Raw genomic sequence first — 25,987 nt, 5'->3', positions numbered from 1 at the left:
GCGCCTGCGGCACGGGGCTGGAGCCCTGTCACCGCCGGCCCCACCCCCCGGCCCGCCCTGCCAGCGCCGACCAATCAGAGCGCGCCCGCCCCAGGGCACCGCCCCGCCACCCGAAGGGCGCCGAAGCCCTTCGTCCCTTTCCGCCAGCGCAGCCCCAGTAATTTCCGACTGAGCCCGAAATCAGCGCCGAGCCTCTTCGGCAGCCTCCGGAAACCCGGAAGGGAGGCAGCCGAGCGCGTTCGGGTGTCTCCGGCAGGGGCAGGGCTGGCGGAGGAAGGGCGCCCGAGCTCCCGCCCCGGCCAGGCATGCGGCTGCTCTCGCGAGCCCTCCGCGCGGCGCAAGGCTTCCGGGCCGCCGCGCTGCCCCCTCGGAGCCGCCCAGCGGCGCCGGTCGGGGGCAGCGCGGCGGGGAGATGCCCGCCGCAGCCGCGCCGCGGGCTGAGCGCCCGGCCCGGCCTGGAGGAGCTGTTCGCCGCCCCCCCCTTACGCCGCCTGCTGGAGGCGCGGGCGCAGGGCGGGGGCGGGGCGGGGCTGGAGCTGGCGGCGCGGGTCCAGCGGCTGCGCGAGAAGGAGCAGGAGCTGCGCGAGACGCGGGAGCTGGCGCGGCAAGGTGCGGGGCGGCCGGGGCCGCCGGGGGCGGGGCGGCGGCGGGGGCGATTTGCATATGCCGACGCGATTGGGGGAGCGCCCCAAGGGGGCGGGCGGAGGCGGCCACGTGGCGCCGCGCACCTGTGCGGGTGCCGGCTGCGCGTGCGGGAGGCGCGCGCGGGGCGGTGGCGGGAGAGCGGCGGAAGGCGGGGAGGGTTAAATACCTCTCGGCTGCGGGGGGCCGGGGGTGTCCTCCGGCCTCCCGTTGCCGAAGGCAAACAAACCTCCTGCGCAGGGGTCAGGTTCCAAGGGGGTGTCCGCTGGGGTGAGCGGGAAAGGCTCATCCCCGGCCGGGGGAGCTGGGAAGCGGCAGCCGCTGATATTTGAAGGAAGAGCAGCGTGGTAGCATCTATTTCATATAAGTTAAAGCCAATAAATCAGGGATAGAAAACTTTTTAAATCTTTTTTGTGGATTTTTATCTTGCTGTCAAGACAGACCAGCCTGCCTGCATCCATTTCAGCAGTCACAGAGCTCGGCATCTGCTTGTGCTGCCTCCACGCTGTGACTCAGCTTTGTGTTGTGCTGGTAGCTGCGCACTTTTAGCGTTGTCAGATAGTGAATACTTTTTGCCCTGAATCGAACTTAATTTTGATAGCAGTTAGAAACCAAAATGCAGAAAAGGAGTACTTTAAGATCAGTAAACATTCACTTGATCATAAAATGTTCCCTAGATCGTTTAATACTTAATACTTTGCTAAATACTGATTAATCAAAAGTGTTAGCTGTAGTCAGTTATTCTGACTAACGGAGATGGCAAACACTAAAGCAAATGTGGTTTTTTTTTTTTCTATCGGTTCTCTCCCACCTCAGACTGAAAAAGGAGAAATGGTTCCTTTGAACAAACTAATCATTGACCTAAACTAACTGAATGAAATGGAAGATTTTTTTTTCCACCTTTCAGAACCTGCTGAAGAAGCCACTGTCGTCAAATCCAGGCTTAGAACTTCAGCAAAGTGAAGTGATCACAAGGGCTTACTCAGTAACTTTGAGCACTTCTGTAGTGCATCCTTGAAAATATTTGTATATATTATTTTAAACTGATTTTAGAGCCTATATTACATTTGCATCTTAAAGTATGCAACTGCTATTAATTGTTATATTAGATTATTTCTTAATTGCATAATAATTGCATTATCAATAGCTGATTTGACTAATAGATTTGTGATTCCTTAATTCTTATTCTTCCTTCTGTTGGCCTTAATGACTAGCCTTTGATCAGTCAGTAGTTATTGTAAAGAAATTTAGATAGCTGGAGATGATCAAGTTTATGTGTTTAAAGAGTTACAGTTAGTCAGGGAGTCAACCATGCATGCTCTTAGCCAGCTGTAGGTAAAGCATGCTTGTTGTTTAAACCAGTTTACGCATGATTATCTTTTTAATTTCCTTCTTACAGAAGTGATGGGGGGGGTATTTCACCAATATTAAACCTAAATTGTAAAGTCAAAAAGTTTAATTTAAAATTGTGCTAGTGACTAAATGCAGTTACAGTGTTGTAAAGGTGTGGCTTTATTGTAAGAGTGCACCTCCCATCTCAGCTGAACACATTTAAAAGCTTGCTGTACACAGAAAAAAAGAAGTCTGGCATCTTTCTTTTTCTTCTCTTGCTGCTGACTGTGCAGTTATGTGTCCCTGTGCCCACCCCAGTTCCCCCTTTTTGATTGTGTGTACCATTTTCTGCTTTTTGGGGTGATATTTTTTCTTCTGGGTGAGTGAGCTGAATCAGTGTGGAGCAGAGGCTGCTGAAGATGTTGAGTTTTTTTAATTTTTTGTGTGTGTGTGTGAAGTTTGTTATTGACCAGAAAAAAAAAAAGGAACATTTTAAAATACCGAAACTGTAGTACAGAAAAACAAGTCTTAATTATAAGGCATTAGTGTTGATCAGTCAAGCAACACTTTAAACTTACAAGTTCCTCTTATAATGCAAGAGTTCTTCCATACTTTTGTTTTTAGTGATGTGTTAGAAGTTCTGCAGCTATTCGGGAATAAATTGAGAGAGATAAAATACTTGAAATTACTACTGCTATCTTCAGATTTTTGCATCCAATGATAGGTGTAATAGTCCTTTTAATGAAAAGTGTCAGTTTTGGGGCTGCTGTGCTCTTCAAATCCTTGATGTTCCTGTCACATTGAAATACAGAAAGTAATTTCTTGGAATCACAGAATGGCTGAGGTGGGAAGGGACGTCTGGAGATCATCTAGTCCAACGCGCTGCTCAAGCAGGGTCACCTACAGCAGGTTGCTCAGGGTTGTGTTGAGTTGGGGTTTGAATATCTCCAAGGATGGAGACTCCGCAACCTCTCTGGGTAACCTGGGCCACTGTTTGACCACCAGCACACCAATTGTTGGTTTTTTTTTTTGTTTGGGTTGGGTTTTTGTTTGTTTGTTTTACGTTGAGGTGGAATTTCTTGTATTTCAGATTTTCCCATGTCTCATACTTCAACAATATCAGAAAACAGTCTTAATATGTACTGTGTATCTTTGTTACAGATTGTATTATTAATCTCATTTTCTGACAGGTTTAGTCTGTTGAGCAGGTTTTGTGTGGTGTTTTGGGGTTTTTTTTGTAGAATAAGTTCTTCGTGTGGTTATTTTTCAGAAGGTTTTCTGAGAGTGGCACTGATATAAGTCTGAGGATTAACCATACTCAAATATTCCAGATGAGGGCGAAGATTTCCAGAAGCTTGCAGAAAGGGAAATCTCATCCTGTGAAGAAGAGATAGCTGAACTGAAACAACAGGTTAGATCCCCTTTAAATGCCTCTATTTTCTTGCCATTCTTAAATTAACAAGGCCATATTGTCTTCTCACCAAAAATAAGATGTATATGATAAGCTCTTCTCCTTTTCCCCTCCCTGCCAATTATACTCCTCAACTAGTGTCTGTTATCTAAGGAAAATGAAAAATGCGGATGGTATAGAGACAGCCTGTAAGTAAGTACCTACTTGTATCTGAAATTGTTTGAATCAATACGTCTTTATAAGTAGGTGCTGTGGTTTGTCTTGTCTGGGTGTACCTTTATGGATGTCCAGCTTTTTGTCTGTTGGAAACATTAAACTTGTATAGTATCACACACACTAGAGGTTTTGAAAAAAATAGTTTAATACTATGTAACTACTTTAGACTACTACCTTACATACATTCTACGTAGTATCTATGTTATTTAACATAAAAAAATGATCTTCACATAAAGAAACTGTTACATATTCTTAATGTTACTGGTGAAGTAGAAGCTGGTATTGTCACATTCTTTATTCCTTTGGCAATACAACAGTCACTTTATAATTTTTTTTGTAAATACTTATGAGTTTGCCAAAAGAAGAAGAAGTTGTCTGTGAAAAGAAACATCAGCTAATGCTAGTAAAGGAAGATGATTGAAAAGCATTTGCAAATCATCCAGAGTTTTGATCCAGCCTGCAAAATTGTGAATACAGTTTTTGGTTTTAGGGTATCTTTCTTCTACAGATCAATATAAGGCTGGCTCTGCCTTTTTAAATGAATAAATTAATAAAACAGCTGAGTTGTTGTTGAAGGACTGTCCTCCTGAACATCCATACCTTCTGAGCTCTGCAGTTGGGACCAGGTTAAAAGGGAATCCGAAGGGAAGGGAGATGCTTAGTTGTCTTGCAAGAACCAGGGTGTGTCCTGCGGTGTCCAAACGTCGCAGTGCTCCTGATGGGTGAAAACTTCTGTGAAGTTTTGTAGGTCTTGAGAGAGACCTATGTAGCTCCTGTGACTGTGAACAGACACAGGGAGCCTTCCTGCAGTGCAGTATCCCCCCTCACCTCTTCCTGACCTCTGCTTCTTCACTGCAAGAGGCCTGAGAAGCCTGTCCTCTGGGCAACCAACGAGTTAGTGCAGGAGAACGCAGCCTAGATCGATTACAGACTTGTCTAGCCCTTTATACTGTCTCAGTTGTGGACAGCAGTGTCAGAGGGAAGTCTTAGCTGGGTGTTTTTGTATTCACAGATAGTGTTGCTTTTGATTCCTTCAGAAGAAACAGACAAGAGCGATCTTGTCATGGAAGTAACCGCTGGAGTTGGAGGGCAGGAAGCCATGCTGTTCACCTCGGAGATGTTTGATATGTATCAACGATATGCTGCCTATAAAAAGTGGAAATTTGAAATATTAGAATACTTTCCCAGTGAAATAGGTCAGTAATGAAAATACTTAATCTTTGTAACTTTTTAATTTAAGTTGAAACGTTCATATGACACTTGAATTTCCTGACTACAGGAAGCTAATTTGCGCTAACTTAATTTTAGAAGCAGAAGATTGTTTGAATGTCTGAGTACAATTTTGCTCAGCTTCTGTATTTGAGAATGAAATTCCATTTCAGAAGTACTATTAAAATACTGAAGTGCTAAAACATTAAACTTGCCTTTCAGTAGTTTCAAAAAGTAGAAATGAAACAGTGCTTGGCAGAAGAAAATTTGGCAAGTGATGCAGATATGTTGGTTTAGCTTTATTTTTTTTTACAAATACAGATTACATATACTTTGTATTTGGATATGATGTTTTACTTAGTTACTTAATGTTTGTAGTGTTTCTAGATCAGTTTGGTGGCAGGTTGAAAATCTGTTTATTATTATGGATCCCTTAGCAGAGAGGGATCAGTATAATTAAAACTATTCTTGAGGTTTAATCTAAAACATTTTGAACTTATCTGAAATAATGTCACCTGAGGATTTATATAAGGAAATAGGATGTTTGGATATAGCTCATCTGTAACAGCTAATGGATGAGCAAAGTGGGGGAATTGTTGAGACTTTTTGAGAGGAGAGATAAGAGATCTAATTGTTTATGAAAGCCTTCAACTAAAATTTCACAGGTAATCAGTTTAACGGCTTGATGCCAGTAAAAGGAGATGTTTCTCCTTTCTCCCCTCTTTCTTACTGCTTCTCTGCCTGTCTGAGCAGTCCTACTTTTTTTTTTGGTCAGTTTTGATGTCCTTTCACTTAAACTGACAAAGACTTTGCTTTTTACAACTGGGATGGTTTTTTGCCTAGTTAGGATGTTAAGTCAGTTCTCATGAGCCTTAGAGCTAGCATAAGATAAGCAGCAACATGGGGCTAAATGCAAGGAGGGGGAAAAACAGTGTCTTTGCAAAGGTGGAGATTGGTAGGTTTATACAACAAATTGGGGCAGTGGCGCATATTAGTTAATTTTAGCTTAATCCAGTTAGCGTGTAAAGCTGTTTCACAAAGATCAGGCTGCTGTCTCTGTGTTGCTGCTGACTTCTTTGCATTGGCACTTGTGATTATGTGTCTTTGTGGAGTCTCATCACCAACTCAATCCAGCTGAAAAATAGCACAAAACCTCCCTTCGATTAGTTTTCAGGTAATCCATTACAAGAGAAGAGGAGACATGCTCATGGGGGTGGTGGAAGCCAAAGTGTGTGGCTACTGGTGGTGGCAGTGAGAAAACCAGGACCTCCTTCCAGCAGCAAGAGGTTCAGTCAGCTTAAGCCAACTGTGAAACTGCAATCCAAAACATGCCCAACCAGTGGCAGGGATTTCGGGTTTTCATTGACAGATTGCTAGCCACATTTCTCAGCAGGCTAGGTTTGCTAAGTCTGTCTGTGTTAAGATGTGCAGGCTTACTGTTATCCATGCTGCTGTGAGTAAAGCTAGCACATTTTGCTTACACGTTGCTGTGGAGGTAATATATATATCGTAGTGGGTATGGATCAGTAGACGAGCATTTGTGCAGCTTATTGCTCCGAGCTTGGATTGGTTGTGAAACTTTACCTGTATTTATACTTTTATCAGCATTTTTTTCTTTTTTAGTGAAACTTTGAAGAAGAAATGAGAAAAGCTAGGATCTGTCAGAAAAACTCTAATCTTTTTTCAGTCAACACTTAATGTAATTGCGGAGAGATTTTTAGCAAACTTTGAGAAATGTGAAGCATCTTCTAACACTTCTTCTGTTTACTTACACCATATTTTGGACTCTATTTTCAAGTGTCTTGAACCCTTTCTGTTTCAACTGTGTAGAAATTCACAAAAAAATAAATATCCACAATTCTCCTAATTGAGCTTCTCATGTCAATAAGCTACTCTCCCCTGCTAATGAGGGTCTTTCTGTGCCCTAAGACTTTTCTTGTGTAAGTACAGGCTTTGATTCACTGTTACATATTGAGGGATTGAAAGAAGGTTCAAAAATTGGACTCCATGGAAGAACTACCGTCAGACATTACAAACTGGGAACTTGAAAATCTGGGTACAGGCTTGATTTATTGTCTGTATTCATACTTCAAAAAAGGGAGGCCCATGTCTTCACCTTTCAGATATGCAGATACAATTTAACTTACTATAGGTTTCCCTTACACTTCTGGGTTCTTAAAATCTTTATTTGAATTTTATTTTAAAAAGTGTTATATCTGTAAAATATTCTAATCACTTTCTTTAGAGTTCTTAGAAGATGACTTATTTCAAGTTGATGAACTGAACTCATGTTTTCACTGTATCAGAATCTCCTTCTAGAGTGTCTGCTGTCGATTCAATAAATACACATTTTTTTAATTTAATGACACTTGAATTCAGTATTGTCTATTATCTAGATTTGTTACTATTAATAAACTTTTTTTTTTATGGTCAAGAGGTCATTTGTCAAGCAAACTGTTTGCACAATTCAAGTGAAGGTAGGGACAAGAAGCAGCTTCATGTTACAGCACAGCTTGTTGCTGAAGAGGAAAGTCATGTTTATCCCCATTCATGACCAGGCAAACACTTTGCCAGGAGCTGAGCCAGTTCAGCCTTCAAAGCCGACAGAAATCTATTAACTTGTTTATTCCACTTGCTTTAAAAAAAAAATGGTGTAGGTTAGATGGGTGTAAACAGAATGGAGGAAGGGTCTGCGTCTCTTTTATTTCGTACGCTAAGGGAAGAGGAGAGTTGCCCTTTCCATTGAGGCGAGACTTAGATGGGGTTAACCCCAGCAAGTCACGTACAACTTCACCTTCAGAGCACAGTTTCACAGTCAGCTTAAACAAGGGCTGTCCCATGTTCCAGCCAGCAGCCAGCTGCCAGCCATATGTTCCTTCTCTCTCTCAGCTCTAGCAATTTTGACGCCACACTGCTAATTGGATCAATCTACTGATTTGGCTTAAAAACTCTCTGTTATTGGATAGTTTTAAGTCAGGTCTGACTCAACTTGCAGACCTGTGATTGGAAGAGAAAGGGAGTTGTGCTTGATTACCCTTTTGGTGAAAGCTCAGTCCTTAGACAAGGAGGCCTCAGAGGCATTCTCTTTAATGCCTTAAATGGGAAATTGAAGTAATACATTCTAGTATATATCTAGCCCTATTTTCTCTTTGAAACTGCTAGGTTTTTAATGGATGTGTATTTATTTTAAACTCTCTTGCCTTGCTGAGGGCTTGCCGGTGCACTGAAATGAATGTTTAGGAAGGCCTTTGTCAGCCTCTTGCAGTATATTTTTCTGATCTTATTTGCATGAGCACATATTATCAAAACTGAGGAGCTAGAAATAAATTGGGAGGTAGGGGCACTATAGATGGCACTGCCACTGAAAGGCACATTTGAATTCTCAGGTTCGAAGTGTCTGTGCTGTGCTGAGTAAGAATGGAGTTAAGGATGCTTGCTGGTGGCACGAGGCTGTTGCATCACATCCACGCTCCATTTTTATGGACTGCATGAGCAAAAGCAAGGTGCTGCATTAAAACATCAAACTCCCTCATTTCAGAGAGCTCCAGAATTTGGCTGAAATCTGAATGTGAGCCTGTGTGAACACGGTGAACGTTTAACAAAGCTGCAATTAAGAATTGGTTTCAGTCCACTCTTAACTGACTTTATTGACCTACCCCAAGGGATGCCACTGTGCAAAAATAATATGTTCAAGATTTAACGTGCACATTAAAGGACAAATCCACCTGTCATTTTTTACCTACTGCCTCTCACCCTGTAGTGGCAGGCAGAGACACAGATATGGGACTTTCTCTCGATCTGGGTATAAGATGCCACATAAAAAATGAGTGCAAACTCACACCCTTTTTCTGTGCACATCAGCTTTCAGGATAGAGAGGGACATTTTAATTGAAAGGGGCAAGCACATAGTAAGAGCTAACTATATTTGACAGGCCTACGACACGTCTGTCGGCATAAAGGGTTTGTGGAAATTTCATTGCATTTGCCTGCATTTCATATTAAACCTGTGTTGGTAGTAGTTGATTTGAAGCAGTATGACCTAAATACCTGTCTTTTGAACCACTTTCTTGGTCACCTCATGCTAAGCACTCCGGTGCTGCAGGCACACTGTTATCTCTACAAACTTAAACTCTCCTGAACGTGTCACAGATGTGGTTGCAGCTCAAATAGACAGACTGTACCCGTGGTACATATATTAATGCCAGGAGAAGTGAGGGAGAAAAGACAGAACATCAGCTTTTGCAATGAACTGCTTATCACGTAATTAATACTTGTCAGTAGTGCCATAGCCTTGTGGACATTCACATTATTTTTGCTCCTGACATAGCCTGGCTTCTTCCTCATGCACAGGTGTTGCTTATGACTTTTTTAGTACTTGCTTCTGTATGTAAAGGAGTAAGTAAGTTTTATTACTCAACTAAATTAATTATTTTAGGTTATATAAGGTTCTTTTAGAGTAAAGAAGAAATCTTTTGTTCATTTGAATAGCGTTTGCATAACAGTAGAAAGATTTCACACTACCTGTTAGAATGAAACTTACTCATCTAAACTGAAGATTTTGACAGATATTCTTATTTCTTAAATGACATGCTTTATGGTCAGGTTTATTCTAAACATGACAGATCTATCTTACAGAATTGGTAGTAGATAATGGCTATAAATTAAATCAGTGAAGCACTGGGTATGTTGAACAGTGCATTTGAATCAAAGTGGTACAGATTTGTGTAAGTAGGAGAAAAATTTTAAAAGTCAGAAGGACAAAAATGAGATGAAAGGAAGAGGCAGTTTAGGATATTTTCCACAAACATGACTGTAAAAGGAAATATGTTTTAGGAAAGTTATGAGGGAATGTTAAATTTCTGTAGAATAAAAACATTTGCAAACCTTCTCCATGGAGGTGAAAAACCTGGCCTACATTCTGGCTGACGATTTTTTCCTGCTCTCTGGGGCATTTTCAGATTCTACGTTGTCTTCATTTTCCTTTTTTAAAAAGCTGCTATCTTGTCCCTGTGGTTGATTTCCTTAGTCTAGAGATAGCCTAAAACAGTATTTCTGAGAACCATGTGCCTCTTCTTTTCCTTGGCTGTGGTTTCATGTTGCCAGACTTCAACAGCGATACTCTTTCAAGGCTGCCTATCTCCTCTTTAATCATTCCCCTGGCACAGCATCCACTGTGCTGAGAATGGGGTCTGGGAACTGAGCTGGATTGAAAAGCAAAATGGGTGAAAAATTGCATTCATTTATAGTGCCATTACTTCTCTGATCCTTCAGTTTTACTGGCACAACTGAAGGGTTTGCACACTAGCAGACAAGGAAGAGCAAGAATGCCGTAAACTAGTATTGCAACAAACTCTTTCTGTCACGAAACCGTGATTGTATTGGGCTTTACTTCCAAGTTCCAAGCTGTTCAATGCTAGTTTTTAATACATTGCTGTCAAGCGTTTTGCTGGGTGTATTGGTAAGAGGGGCAGGAGCTGGAGTTCTGTTCACTCCAAGGGTGTGAAAGATTAAAATGAAATGAAAGAGCAAAGATGAGACATGGGTAGGATGCATAGAAGAGAATGGATAAGAAGAGGAGTATGAGTAATACTCATCCTTTAGTTAAGAGTTGTTTTTTTCCCCATTGAATGGTAAGGTTCTGAACTAACAATGAAAAAATTGAGGTAGTTTCTGAAGGTGGCTTTCAAAATTTGATCTTTATGTAAACTTACTACTGTACTGGTGTTAAGAGTTCTGCTATGGTTTATGATTGTATGGGTACATGTATGTACACGGTTCATAGACAATCTGTTTATGTATATAAAAAAATTAAATTGGACTCTATAAAAAAGAATTTGAAAGTCCTTTACTTGAGGTAGTGTGTGAGTATGTACGTCTGGCTTTGTTTTGAAGAGTTTTCTTGCATTTTTGGTATAATTCTGCCTAAATATTTAAATGGTAAACTTATAATTTTAAGAAACAAGTGACAATGATGTCTAAATGCAGTTTGAAACATAACAGCATAGTACCAACAGTTTTTCATACAGCTTTACAACTGTTTTTCTTCTGTATTTAAGGTGGCCTAAGACATGCAGTTGCCAGTATAGCAGGTCTTGAGGCTTACAAGTACATGAAATTTGAAGGAGGAGTGCATCGTGTTCAGCGGGTGCCAAAGACAGAAAAACAAGGACGCATTCACACCAGCACAATGACTGTTGCAATATTACCCCAACCCACCGAGGTAATATATATCTTTTAGTATAACAGACTTTACCATGAGCAATGTTTTTACATGCCGTATTGCTGATACCCAAGTGTTTTCTGTCTCTCTTGTTATTCTCTCTTAATGACTTTTTTTTAATATTAGTTTTAAACTAAGTCATATTTGTTTGTTTATTTTTATTTTTGTCTAGGGGGGTGAAATAAAGAATTTCTGGATTTCCTCATAATTGTAATCTCAAGACAGTCACTGGCAGTTTACCTCACTAAAACTTGAAAATTCACTGTGACTGTCTTGCACGTTTTGTGGAAAGCTTTACATTTTTTACAAAGTAACAAAAGACTGAATTAGTTTCCAGAGCTTATAGAGATTTCTTTTAGCACCTTCTCTTCCCCATTTTTGTAGTGTCCTCACTTCCGCCTTCCAAAGTGTACAGCTGATAATTCATTCTCGCCATATTTGCTTGGTTAAAAACAACTGGCTAAGAATTAAAGCATTGTTTTGGTCTTTGTTTCATGTTGACCTAGCAAATTGTCAAAGGTGTTACTTCTTCCTATTCTCTCCCGAAGTTGTCTCGCTCCTTCCTCCCAGAGACCATCGCCCCATTCCAGAGCCAGCAAAGGGAATATGTTCCATTTCATCTAAAAAACATCTGATCAAGTTCAAATAGTGGTTAACTCGTCTGGAAGAGGGTGCAGAGCTTTCAGAAGAGGGGGAAGATTAGTACTAAGGGATAGTTATGCCTTACGCATTTGTCTGATTTCCTGGCTTCATGTCACGTTCCAATCTGGCTACAAGGATTTGTTAATATATTTATAAGTTGATTTGAGCTACCACCCATAAACTTTAAATTTAAAGTTTGATCTTGCCTGAATGTGCCTTATAAAATAAACCAACTATGCGTATTTCACATCTGTCTAGAAAGAAACAACATAAATGTGTTCTTTTTTTGTTTTTTTTTTTTTTCTGTCTCTCATGACAGATGAGGCTGCAAATTAATCCAAAAGATCTACGGATAGAAACAAAGCGAGCTAGTGGAGCTGGAGGCCAGCATGTCAATACCACAGACAGTGCTGTACGGATAGTTCATATTCCAACAGGTGCTTCATTTTTTCCTTAGTACAAGATCTATATTGCAAAACCGCTGTCAGAATTTCTTTTGAAACACTGGTTTTATTTTCAAACCTTGACAACAGTAGAGCAGAGTTTTCATAGCGTTTTCATGTGCGTTTGTAGTACTCTAAATGCACCATCTTGTGCCCACTCCAATTTGTAATAGTGAAGACTACTGCCTTCAGTAGGTAAGCTATCCATTTTGCCATTGAGCATAACACCCTAAAAGCGCCCAGATCAGTTTCTATGAAAAAGTTATATTTAAGCTTTCAAATAAGGGAAAAGAAACTGAAAAACAGAGTACGTTAAAATCTGATGATTTGTCTTTTCTTGACTAGTCTCCGAAAGAGAGATTGCTCTATTTCCGTATTAAAATGCTGCTTTTAATTGCAGAGTCTACTCAGGATACCAGCTTCCATTTGTCTGCTGGCTGCTTTTCCATTGATCACACACTTAATTAGGAGGCCCATCCCCAGGGCTCAGGTTAGGAAATGTAGGAGGGATAAGACACACCCTCAAATGCTACCTGATTTTAGCTGTTATATCTTTTTTTTATTGCCATTCCTAAGCTTTTTACTTCCCTTTGAGCAATCCACAACAGCTGCCTTGACTTTCATTGCTTTTTAACTTTTCCTCTTCTCTACCACAAACATTAGTCACACTTTACAGCCACAGGGTAATCCCGAGTGCTCTTTATCTTAACGTATCCAGATTTTTGCTACCCATTTCTTCATATTTATTGAAGACATTAATCCATTCTGTGCTTGTTGCATCACCTCAGTAAAGCAGAAGGTAAACAGTGGAGAGGATAGAATTCTATTCAAGACACGGTGACAAAAAGGTATTCCAGATTCAAAAAGTTTTGGATGGCCTGCCTGCATGTCTGGAAAAAAACCCACAAACTAAAATGAGCAAATGATCTTAGTGTTTGCTGAAGGCAGTTATTAGTGTTTGTTATAGAAACCTTAAAATGTATTGCAAATTTTTTTGTGGTTATGCATTAGAGATGGTTCATAAGGGGTTTTATATCTCACCTTATCTCCTGACTTTTTTCTGTTCCACCTTTCCCTTCTTCATTCCTCTTGTTCTCTCTTCCTTTAGAATTGTCCTGTTACTTCTGCTGTTTCTCGTATCCTAACTCTGTTTATAAACATTCCTTGTGATCCAAAAAGTTGTTTGTAAACAAGTCTTTCATAAAATAATGCTATGTAATCTTATAAAAGCATACTGTAATCTTACCAGAGTTACTTGAAATAAATCCAAATAACAACTTAGCTTGTGCTGTCTTCTTCCTGTATTTCTTCTCCCTACTCCTTTCTTAGGCTGTTCACTTCTCATCTTGAATTGTATGTTTTGGGGAGAGAAACCACACCTTTTTTTTAAGAAAATACTGCCCACTGTTGTTTATTTTGATCATATTCTTCATACACACTATCTCATGTATTTTACTGCTCCTTAAATCCTGAATTTCCTGGAACTGTGGCCAAAAATTACACATCATGTATCTTTTATTTCATTACCTACCTGTTGTCCAACATATCGAATTAAATTTCTTGTCTTATGGCTTAAAGCACCTGTACAACTCAGCCTGCGCTTCTCTCCCAGAATGTATCATTAAACATTAATAAGCCTGGACTTTACGTTCCCAGTCCAAATTATGTATTGAAGAAAGAAACAGCTTGTTGTAACATAATAAAAATCTTCTAGAAATTGCAAAACCCTTTTAGTATGTGTTACTGTTAAATATTAAATGTCATGATATTTTTGGCAGGGATCGTGTCTGAATGTCAGCAAGAAAGATCTCAAATTAGAAACAAAGAGAAGGCTATGCAAATGCTATGTGCTAAACTATACAACGCCAAACTGGAAGAAGAAACCAAAAAGAGAAACAGTGCTCGAAAGATTCAAGTAAGTTTCACTTAGTAAAGATATAATTCTGTACAAGCATGTGTTCTTGGGGTAACTCCTGTGTTGAACTGCAAATAGTAAATGGAAATATAGAGGAACAGGAGCCTAGGAAGGACATATACCAGGCAAAAAAAATACATTCTACTTCAGCAATAAAGGTCGTATATTAGCCAGACTTAAAATTTCAGTAGTGTGTAAATTCTAGAGGTCTAGTGAAACAAACTGGATTACAGCATGAAGAGCCAGAATAGTATTAGAAAAAGATACAGTAAAATTGTTCTTTTACATGTTTGAGGACAATTACTGCGACTACTGAACTGGTCTGAGTACTATGTAACTATAACAAATTCTGGATAATGATGGGAGGAAGAGAAAGCTTTCGCTATAGATGCTTAACCAATATTTCATCCTTTTTATAAAAAGACGATGATGATAAACTGATTCTTCTTGTTTGATAGATTGGGACTAAAGGAAGATCGGAGAAGATCAGAACATACAACTTCCCACAGGACCGGATTACTGACCACAGGATAAGCAGATCAGTGCATCATATTGAGTGTTTCATGCTAGGGGAAGAAATGCTAGATGAAATGATACAAACTCTGAGAGAATATGCTGATTATGAATCTTTAATGGAAATTATTTCAGAAAATGAAAAAAAGAATCTATCCTGAACGTTGCTCTTTGTCAGCCCATTACAGCAGATGTAGACATTTGTCTGCAAAGGAGCTTCTTGGAGCACCACACAGAAAATGCAACTGCTTTTCAGATCATGAAAGACACCACAACTTGTTTCCTCATGACTGATAAACAGTTTTCTGACTTGCTGAGTAAAAGACCTTATTACCTTCATATGAGACATTATTGCTGCAGCAGTCCACTTAAAAAGTAAATTTGACTGGGCCAGAAGTAACTGCAGTTTTTAACTTTCTCCACTGAGAAGATACTGATACACCACTCTCGAAAGGTACGCATTAAAAAATGAGCTATTTCTAGTTCCAGTTTTCATTTAAACAATGGTTTAAACATCAGTACAGTGTCAAACAGCTTACTTGAGAGAACAAAAAAATCCTATTTTGTTTGAGTGATTGGAAGAAAGTGATAAATGACCCCACTACTAATCTGCATATTTGTTAGTCACTTACACGTGGCATGGGATCTCCTTCATGTTTTCATGGCCTTCTGGCCCTTATTAATAAACACAAAAAGTTGTTCAGCAATATCCCCTGTTCCAAAAAAAAAAAAGCTGTGGAAGCCAAGTGACAAGTTGTATGAATTGTTTTTGAAAAGCATGTTTCTGTTCTTGAGTCAAAAACGAAATGAATCATTGCAATATTGTTTGACTGATATTTCAGTCTCCATTTGGCTTCAGCTCAGTTTCTCCTTTATGTTTTTAATCGGCTCTCCAGTTTATTGATTTTCTAAACGTTAGACGGTATGAATGGCATCTTACTGTTTGTGTCTATTTATTTCACAGCATCTTAAAGCATTTGATCTATGAAAGCAAAGTAAAACTTTTGCTTTTCTAATCTACTGATATATGTGCCCATGTTTATATCTGTGGGTAAAAAAGACTTTTAACCTGTATTTTAGACTACATTTTACAATCCGAAATACATATAGCAATACAAAACCTGCAGCTTCCATGGCACATTACCCCATCATGCATTGTACCTATGCATGTGTGTATACACACGCAGAATGTATTTCAAATATAAATACCAGTAAATAAGAAATTGGAACCTAAGGAAAAATGTTACCATGAATATAGGGGTGTTTACTTTCAGACTTCTAATTAAAATTAGTGTAAGAAATTAAAATAGGAGCAAAGTACAGATAGCTTATAGAAATGCATTATTTAAACATCCTATATAAAAATCAACTGATTATTATCAGTTTATTATCTTCTTTTATTACATTTGAGACTGCAGTTTGAACCAATGCACGTCAAAAAGACGCATAGAATCATTTAATACATTTATCAGCTTTGTTTTCTAGGAAATACTGCATGGTAACTATGATTAGTTCCAAATCTTTTCATTAAAGAGGCATATGTTAACTGTAGAGGTAGGAGTGCCTGTATGCGTAAGGTGAGGCGTACGTATTTCCTGTCGGTAAGTGCGAGACCTAGGTCTAGATTTACTAGCAGATTTACAACTCTCAACTGGCACGTAAGAAAGTAAAAATAACCATTGATGCATTTTGTGTGTAAAATAATGAGATATTGATTGGAGCAGAAACTAGGACTGAAGTCTTTGTTCCTACCAGATCAGTACTGTAAACAGAAGACAACAGAGCACTTGTGACAGTCGTCTTGACTTCACTTAAAGCCAGGCTGTCTTCTACCAAGCGATGGATGGCGTTTGCCATTCCTTCTCTCTAACTTCAACAGCATATCCCTCCAGACAAATGAGGGCCATCAGACAGGTCTAAGCACTGGACTACTGCGTGAAACTTACACGGGCGTCCAGGTCTTTGTCGCCCCAGACCTTCCCTGACGTCCCAGCTGGTAGCCTGGCTGCCCAGATCCTGCCTGGCTCGCAGCCTCCCTCCTCTTGTCTGGCTCCCCAACAGACAGGAGATGTGGTGTTGCCTTGCAAGTGGCCAACCTCTGGCCAGTGTGAGGAAAGCCAGATGCCACGTGGTTCTGGCCGGAGGCTGACAGGGGCATCCCAGAACGGGCATCTGACAGGTGGACTTCGCTATCTGGAGTTGGTACCTCGTCGGCCTGTCGTGGCTTAAGCCTAAAGGCTTGAAGTCCCTTTCTTGCTCCACATAAATTTTAATGCAAGGTCTGTTGTCTCACTAGAAATGTAACCTCCCTGAGCTGCGAGAAGGTTGTACTTTCAGCGGCGGTGGGATCCCTGCGCTGGTGCCCAGTCTGCTTAGCTCCCAGTAGCACTCCGCCTCGCTCTGGCAGCTGTTAGTGATGTTGTAAATAAAATAGTAAAATAAAGACCGTTCTTCCACCGGGAGGAACCCAGGTGCAAGATCCGCCGCCAGACTGAACAAACCCTTCCCCGGCAGCGGCGCTTTGCACACTCGGCGGGCACTCTGAGGGCGCTCGGGTGACGGGAAGACCCCAGGCGCACCCGTTTATGAAAGCAAACGCAGATGTGGTTGGGCGCCAGGCAGCGCTCAGGCGTGCGTCACCCCCGTCACGCAGCAGTCGGTTGTTGATGTCGGAGCGGGCCGTGGGACCGGCGGGGCGCCGGGGGCCGGGAGGAAGGGGCGGGAGCGGCCGCCGGGCGGGAGCGGCCGGGCGGGAGAGGCCGGCGGCCCCGCCCCCGCCCGCGCTCTGTCTCCCGCGCTCCGCCCCTTGCCCCGCCCCCGCCCCGCTCGGAGCGCGCGCGCGCCACCTCCCCGCCACTCGCCTCGCTCCTTGCCGGCCGAGGAGGGAAAATGCGAGCCGGGCCGGCTCCGCCCGCGGCGCCTCGGATTGGCCCCCGCCTTCTGCCCGCCTCCCATTGGCCGCGCCGCCCCCGCCGGCCGCGCCCGATTGGCCGGCGCGGTTTTGGATACCAAATTCAAAGTTTTTAAAAGTGCCCGGCGAGGGCGGCCGCGCACTCACTGCCCGCGGCCGCGGCGGCGCAGCCCTGCAGGTGAGCGCGGGCGGGCGGCGGGGCCAGGGCTCTGCCCCAGGGCCGGTTCGGGCCAGCGGGGCTCCGCGGTAAGGGCTGGGGCTGGGGCTGGGGCTGGGGTTGGGGCCGGGGCCGGCGCCAGCGCCAGCGGGGCTCCGCGGTGAGGGCTCCGGGGCCGGGACGGCGGGGGCTGCCGGCGTACGTGGTGGCGGGACTGGGGGCGCTGGCGGTGCTGGCGGCACTGCGAGGGGCGGCGGGCGGACCTGGGGACGGGGATCCCCGGCGACCGCCCGGCCCCGCCACCCTCCCCAGCCTCGCCCCGCAGCTATCCCGCCGGCGGGACAGGAGAGGATGGGACGGGACGGCGGCCCGTGGGCGGCCGCGGAGCGCCCCGGTCCCGCCACCGAGCCGCGTGTGGGACGCGCCCCGCTGCCCGCTTCAGCCTAGCGGGGCCGGGGCCGGGGCTGGGCCGGGGAGCGCAAATCCCGCCGGCGGGCAGCGGCGGGCGGGGAGGCGCCGCGCCGCGCTGTCTCCCGCCCGCCGGACCACGCCGCCGGAGGGGGGCATCCCCCCGGCGCGCTCCTGCCCGCCCCGCCGCCACCATTTTAGGGGGAATCCTCCAACGCGGGGGGAAGGGGAGACCCCCGAAGGCGCAGGGTGCGGTTCCCGGGGCCGCGGGGCACGGCAGGGCCGGGAGCCGGTCTACCTGCCGCCGAGCCGGGCCATCTTGAGCGCTGGGCGGGAGCAGCCTGACAGCGCCGCGGGGGCCCGCGGCTGAGCCCGCTCCCCCCGGGGGGTCGGGGTCGGCCCTGGCGCCCCGAAACATCGGGGGGGACATCTCCTAATTCTGCAGGGTCTCAGCCCAAAAGCTCCTCTGTTCGCTCGCGGCGCGCAAGCGAGGGGGCAAAGGAAGGAGGAGGCTTAGCGAGGGCTTGCATCTCTCCCCCAACTCGCACTGTACAAAGCCATAAGCGTATCTGCTCCTTTCTCCCACCAAACGTAGGTACGAAGAAGGGACTTTTTCTCTGAAACGTTCATGAAACACACTTTTCTAATACTTTTTTCAAAACTGCTGGAAGGGCTTGAATCTCTTAAAATACCAACTCAGATGGGGGAGCTTATATTTCCTACGGATTGCAAAGCATGTTGAAAATTATTTTCCCCTTAGATTTAACACGACAGAGATGGCTTCCTTCTCCCCTTCAGCCCTCGCCCATCCCCCCGCAATTGTTAATATAGATAGCACCACACTTCGGGGGGAGGGGAAAGAAACAGGGCAAGAAAAGCTCCATTTCCCGAGAATATCTATCAACCTCCCACCCTCTTAAAATCACGCTTGTAAGGAACCTTTATTTCACTTTGACCATTGTTTAAGGATCGCTGCTTTCCATTGTAATTCACACATTCATGTGAGCACCCAAGCTTTTCCCTGTGCCACCCAGCCTCCTCCCCTTTTAAAAATGCCAGATACCTGGCTGCAGGAGCAGCGTGTCCTCTGGCCTTGGGTGCAAACTTCAGGCTGCTCTGGCCTGGCTGTACCCCTGCACAGGCCTGCTGTCACTCACGGACCCTCTGCCACTGGTGTCCCCCTTGCAGGGACCACAAGTGTGCCGAGTATATCGCTGTATTTAGGGTAGGAAGTGGAGGCATTGGTGTGTCTAAAAGTAATCTATACTGGTGGAATGGTGACAAAGTAAACGACCCAGTCAGTTTTCTCGCCCAGTTTTATGCAGCATAAAGTTCTAATTTTGAGAATATCTTACACAGATTCAATGTATGGCTGTTCAAATCCTTAGTTCCACTAGTTGTCTGTGTTTCAGGCACTAGAGGGTGAGTCAGATAAAAGCTTAAAATCCATAATGTAGAAGGAAGGCACGATCAGTTCTTTATAAGAAAAAGAATTTGTGATGCAGTTTATGCTGTGTTGTAATACTGTCCTTGTTGTTTCGGCAGGATACAAACAAAACAATGAAATCAAACCTTAACCACTCTTTCAAAATGAAATGTGATTTTGATTGTACGTCTTTTCACGCTGGGTTTGCACCATTGAAACCTGCTGTGGAGAAAACAAGACTGGAAGAATCCTGCCTCTTGAATTATGAGGAAGGCTTTTGTAAAAGCTGTGCTGAAGAGCACCAGGAAATACTCCTTAGTGACTCATACCATGCGGCCACCAGAAGCCTAGATCTTGAAGGTGAAGGAAGACCTGTACATAACAAAGAAAACAAAGAAGTAACCCAGAGACTTGATGAAGGTATCTATGAAATGGAAGCACTGGAAAACAGTAAATTTAATGAGGACAGTGGTTATTCCTCTATGTTAAGTAATCAATACACTGATGCAATAGAACATGAGGATAGTATACCTTTGGCTGGGAATCTCTGTGGCACACCAAAGCATTGTCTCATGAAGAACCAAAATGAAGCACAGTTTTCAAAGAAGACTTTATTGCCAGTAATCCATTATGAAGAAATGGTTTGCTCAACTTTGAAAAAAAGTGGTAAAAGAAATCTCAAGTCTTGGGCTGCAGTAGACAGAATTGTTTTTAGGGGAAAGGTTGAACTTTGTAACCTAATTGGAAAGAAAATGGGATTAGATAGAATAGACATTCTTGCCGAACTCTTCCAAAAGAACCTGAAGCATATATTGGCAAACATTTTAAGGCACCTTGGTGAAATGGATTTAATAAAGTAAGTATATTGATCTCATTGTATTTCATTGGAAAGTAACCTAATCAGATGGCTTAAGAATGTTTTAGATATGAGGCTCGTGACGTTTACTCAATGGTTAGTATTATGTATTAATATATTAAAACACGACCTGTCAATGTAAGCCGTGGTATATATAGAGAATGTGTCTTTTCCCTAGAAGGCAAATTAAAGACTACAGCTGTGAACATATCCCATCTTCTACATGAAAGAAAAAGATTACATAATAATAAAATAACAAAACTGTTAAATAAAAGGTTTTTCCCTTTCCTGGGAGGTAACTGATAATGTTTGTATTGTCGTTGCAGTTTTGCCAAAGTCAGTACAACATGGCAGAAGATTCTACAAGAAGATAAATGGATTTTCCAAATGTATAGCAAAGCTGTGAAAAACCTTTCTGTAAGTTTCTGCACTTGTTAGGTATTTCAAGCCTAAAACCAACAGTGTCTTTCTATTTCAGGATGCTTCCCAGCCTTCAGAGATCACAGAAGAGTTTCTTAGGTTGAAAATACCGTCAGTGGAGGGTCTGAGTTTGTCCTGTTAGGATGCCCTGTCTCAAGTGTTGCTAGTCACTTCACTGTCTTTGGAGCCCAAGGAAGGCTGACTGAGAAGGTTACCCAAGGAGAGATGCAGATGTTCTTAAGAGCTTCCACGTGTCCTGTGTTACAGAGGAAGGCAGGAAGGAGAGGGTCAGTTCCAGCGCTGCCCACTGGGCAAGCCCTAGAGGCTCTCAGCTGAGGCTGGCTTACCGCAGCATCCCCACAGATCCAGAAGGGAGAAAGACTGAGAGAAGCCACTCAGCTGACTGTGACTCAGTTTCTCTGCTTATAATTTCGAGCAACAGTCTCTGAAGTGCAACATGTTGGCTACAGAAAACTGAAAAGCTTTTTGCACTGTGAGCTACTCCTAATGCCCATTTGTCCCATGAAATAAAAAATGCAAGATCCAACCACACTAGCATTGCACTTCAAGGCAGGGCTCTTTTAAAACACTAGGGGTGTTTGTCTTCCTTGAGAGATGGAGAGACAATGAAACAAGGCTTAAGATCTGCCACAGACTAAGGTAGTCAACTAGTTTGAATTTTGTGTGGTATTTTATGGTGCTGGCCTGTTGGGATGAAACAGTTGGACACTACTGAACATGCATCCAGCTTGATTTCCTCCCTGCCATTGTATGCTTTTTTTTTAACCTGAACTGCAAACTTAGAAAATTGGTGGGAGGAGTTTAGTTCTCAGAAAGAAAACTTCAAGCATCCCTGTTCACAGTAAAGAATTAGAAATATTGCTTTGTGCTTTAAAACATTGCAGTGACTAGGTTACATGCTCTGCCTAAATAATTATGATGTGTTAATATGAAAGTAAGTTGCATTATATAATAGAAGACGGTTGGTTTTGATGGTCTGAACTAGGGGTCTGTTCTACGCATTTATAACAGTAGTGACTGAGAAAGCTAAGGTAAAATAATTAGCATACTACTTGGTATGATGCTTTATTATTGGAAACCTTCTAGTCAGGAGGAAGGATTAAAAATAAGTTGTTGACTTCTATTAAACAAAAAGTCAATATCAGTTAAGTCTCTTCTCAAATTTTATTCTTGTTTTTCTTTTCATTAGAATGTCACTAAGGCATCAGAGCATGCTGCAACAAGGGAGTATGTTCTCTACCGAGCAGCTTTAGCTTCCATTCAGAAAGCAACCCCACCAAACAACTTGAATGAAAAAGGCACCAGATCCAAAGCATCTAGGAATCGCAGCAGGCTCACGGAGTTTTCTGAGGTAACTGGTGATTTCCATTCATCTTTAGTCTGTCACGTGTTGTCTAGTACACGATCAGCTTGTAAAGCATATTTCTGAAAGCAGTATCTCCAATTTGAAGTACTCGTAATTCTTATTAGTATGGCTGCCAGATTTTGCTTATTGAGCCTATTTTAAGACAATATCAGAAATTAAGTGGAGAATATTGATACACTAGGACGTTCTACATCTTTCTATTTTTTTTTTTTTTTCTCCCCTGGGTGTCTAGGTACCCTCAAAATGGCTTAGTGATTTGGCGGGGGGCTTAAATTTTGGCTTGGATCAGACATGAAAAACTTTAGTAATTTCCTCTTAGTTTCTGTGGGCTTATATTGAATCACATGTTTTCCAGATAAGAAATCCCACAAAAACTGTCAATTTTGCTTCAACACTGATGGGCAATTTTAAGGGGAAAAAAAAAAAAAAAAAGACCAAAGACTAAGTAGTTCTTATTTTTAAAAAATTATACAAATGAATGTTTCTCCTGTTCATTCTATGCTTTTTTTTCCAACTAACTATCTGGCATTAAAATGGCTTTTTTAACTACATATTTGTAGTGTGTCACACATTTGGAGTTAACAGCTGCCAACAGCCTAAGTTTCCCTTCACCTTGTTATTTTTCTTAAGCTTTTTTTTTCCCACGTGTAGGTGCAGATCAATATTGCGAGTGTCTTATAAGACTTTTAAAAAAGTTTATTGAAAGTCATTGTTAATAAGCAGCAGATTTTCCTAAGTAGAAAAAGGTTTTATACTCAAGCTCAAAAGTGTTATTCTGCAAATTGATGCAATGAGAAGTTATAATCGCACTGGAAAGTACGATCAAGATCCTCTAATACTACTGTATAGCGCTTTGTAGCATTAGGAATCTGAAAGTTCAACTGTATGCTGAAGTAGCAGTCAAATTTTTTTCCTTGATAAACATATGTATGTGTCTACACATTTAGATTAAGAAAACATTTTGCTTTGAACAATTGAGTGATAAAGGTGCTATACAGGTCTATAATTTTCTGATGCTGAATGATTTTGAATGGTGGATCTGTTTTTATGTCAAAAATTAATTCGTTGGAGAGAAGTAGGAATTGCTTCCATTCAAGCCGAGTGCCCCACAGCTGAGATATCTGGACACATTGTTTACTCTTCAAAAATGTTAATGATTTAAATGGAATTCTGATTTGTTTTCTTTTTTTAAATTAAAGTTAACTAAATCACCATCCTTGGATGAGGTTTGGAGGAATTAGGAGGGCTGTTTTTCTTACTGCTTTGCATTCAGTCTGTCCTTTAAATTTTAAATTTAAAATAAAGAATTTTAAATTGAGTACCTGTATTCCAGTCCAAAGTACCTGCAGTTATAGACTGATTATTCCTGTTCAATCTCCATCAGAATTTGATACAACCAGAATTAGGCTAAATTTGTAGTTTGTCTCTCTAGAGTAGATAATATGCTTTGTGGCCCTTAGATAACATCAGGGAATGTTTGGGGTGTGTATTTACCCTCCACTCATGATTTTCTTTATATGCTTCTTCCAACAGGCTGCCAAGACCTTGAAAAACACTGAAAGCCTTAAAGTCTGCCATCGCTGTGGCTCACCTGCCAAGTATGACTCCTATCTACAAAGAGCAACGTGCAATCGTGAAAATTGTGGCTTTGACTTTTGCACTAAGTGCATGTGCAGCTACCACAGCTCCAGTGACTGTATGAGTGGCAAACCAGTGAAACCCAACTCTAAGCTAGGGCCGCTTCCTGGGACTAAGAAAAGCAAACAGAATCTACGGCGATTGTGATCCATCCCAATACAGATTGTCAGATGTCCCATAAAAGTTTTTTTTAGGATATGAAGTTATTCACAAAGAAAATCAAACAAGAAAATGCTTTCTGCTATTCTATGTTAAAAAAAAAGGTTACTTTTATTATTCCACTGTACTATTTGGTCATGTTGAAATTCCTAGAAATCCTCACAGATATGCATTTAAAAGTCTTGCTAATCTATAAATTTAAAAGAAAATTCTGGATATGGATTCTGATAACATTTTAAATAGTGTCTTCACAATTTGTCTACTGTGTTCCAGTCTTCAAGACACCCCACAATAATATCGAACAAAACAAAAAAGTTTTGGCAAGTAGCCTTCTATGTGTAACCCTAGCAGTTCTTGAATGCCAGAAGGGGGAAGTGTAAACTGTGTTTTATTTAAATGTCTACTCTTTTTCAAAAGTCTTTTAAAAGCATTCATAGTGAGAATGTCAAGTGAGGTGAGTGAAGTCTCTTTTAACGTAAAATTGAGGGAATCTAGATTTTATTTTTTTTTTTCAAGGCTTTGCCTTAATTTTAAAATGTGAAAGTTCATAATACCATTTTCTCCGGTGGTTTACCTTATGTGAATCTTAAATTGTTGCTCTTTCTTCATTTCTTCATGCAGAAACTGCAGGTTTTCCTTGAACTGAGGTGATACTCTTTCCAATTTAAAAAAAAAAGTACTGTATCTTGTCTATACTGCTAAAAAAATACTTTGTTTGCCAGCTTTTTCCAAATCACAAGATACATTTTTAATGTTTGTATATATTTGTAAATACTACTCTAAATATTATTCATGTTTGTCTTGTAAATGTGAAAATAAATTACTGTTCTCAGCAACTCGGTTGGCAAATCTGGACTTCCTATTTATCATCTTAAAAGATTACTTTTCATACTCATTTCTCAAGTTTTTCTAGTATGTGCTTCTTAAAAATGTTTATTTAACAAAGAGCAAATCTCCTGGTTTTGTATAAAATGTCCTGAATCCATTCTCATGCTGTGTTCCTGCAGTTTACCTAAAGGCTCTTAGCAGTAATTGCCGATGGTTTCTGAACCAATGCATTGAATGGAAGCTTTTCTGTTGTCTGAATTTATGCTGCCATTGCAGAATTAGTTCACTGTCAGTAAAGTCTTTGTGATTCCACAGCAAAGACAGGCAAACTTTCAAGAAAAGGACCGATCATTTTCTGGAAATGCCTGGGGTTTGGGTGTTTTCTTCCTGTTAGTAAGTAGATAACAGACTGGGAAGGCAGCGTTGTAGGTCCTGCTCCTTGAACTGGGACAGCAGTTATATACTGCATGGCAAATTTTCCTGCACTTGTTAATTTTCCATTTGTGACAGCAGTGGTAGAAACAGTTGAGCAGGACCTCTAGCATTCTGCTTTTATGTGGTGAACTTAATCTCCTAACCTAAACCTGAGACTTAAAATAAGAGGCTGGCTGAGTTATGTCAAGAACTTTCATTCTGTAACTCTTGTCTATTTAAGTCCATTTATGGATATGCTCAAGGTCTGAGAATGAAAGGTAGAAGTCTTCCATCCTGTTCTACCTTATTCTGGTAATTAGACCATACCACCTTTACTAACCAGTCCTGCAGCTGAGAAGAAGAATGGTCCTTGTATAGGAAGTAACAGCCCTCAACTACTGGATGTTGGGGTCTCTGGTATTGTTTGAGAGACATGGAAAATGCAATGATCAGGGGCTTGATATGCGTGCAACTGCAGTGAGTCTGTTAGTAGGCTGTAGGCTGAGCACGGCTAGATAAGAAATATAAGCAAAAGTTTGTCACAAAATTTTCATCTGTGTCTACTGAAATTCCTTTGTCCTGAAGAGCATAGATATCTTAATGTGACCTAGACAGAAATGCCCTTTTGTACACTGATTTTGAGAAAGGTGGCATAGGCATCCACACTCAGCCGGGCGTTGCAGAGTATGATACATCTTGAATTAAAATTTGTGTGTCTGTTTTGGAGCTGAATGTGGATGTCACAAACTTTACAGGTTTACCTTTTCAGGTTTTGAGCTTACTAAAGGGAACTATCCACTCTCTAGTAGGTGTAACAGTTTGTACATGGAGAGAGTGAAG

The 25,987-nt window shown here is 41.8% G+C and overlaps 2 protein-coding genes across 3 annotated transcripts; both read left to right on the top strand.

Moving 5' to 3' along the window:
* Positions 1-305: 305 nt before the first annotated feature.
* On the top strand, positions 306-15,633 carry MTRF1L (mitochondrial translation release factor 1 like; the record flags this gene model as incomplete). 2 transcript variants are annotated; one of them, XM_082305968.1, is made up of 7 exons in its annotated part: positions 306-609; positions 3,306-3,385; positions 4,614-4,797; positions 10,867-11,030; positions 11,992-12,109; positions 13,894-14,030; positions 14,489-15,633. In XM_082305968.1, 7 exons carry the CDS (start codon positions 306-308, stop codon positions 14,702-14,704), a joined length of 1,203 nt encoding a protein of 400 aa, XP_082162094.1. In that variant the 3' UTR covers positions 14,705-15,633. The 2 variants fall into 2 exon arrangements, with proteins under 2 accessions (XP_082162094.1, XP_082162095.1); XM_082305969.1 differs by lacking the exon at positions 306-609 and having other exon boundaries at positions 3,325-3,385; positions 4,639-4,797.
* On the top strand, positions 14,929-23,893 carry FBXO5 (F-box protein 5; the record flags this gene model as incomplete). The annotated part of the gene is made up of 5 exons (XM_082305967.1): positions 14,929-14,997; positions 19,565-20,301; positions 20,628-20,718; positions 21,932-22,093; positions 23,642-23,893. The coding sequence occupies exons 2-5, from the start codon at positions 19,580-19,582 to the stop codon at positions 23,891-23,893; spliced, it is 1,227 nt and encodes a 408-aa protein (XP_082162093.1). The 5' UTR covers positions 14,929-14,997; positions 19,565-19,579.
* Positions 23,894-25,987: the final 2,094 nt, after the last annotated feature.

Source organism: Platalea leucorodia (assembly GCF_965183815.1).
Source record: "Platalea leucorodia genome assembly, chromosome: 3".
Lineage (NCBI taxonomy): Eukaryota > Metazoa > Chordata > Aves > Pelecaniformes > Threskiornithidae > Platalea > Platalea leucorodia.
The sequence above is the reverse complement of the archived record's forward strand: the minus strand, read 5'-3'. Positions and strand labels throughout refer to the sequence as shown.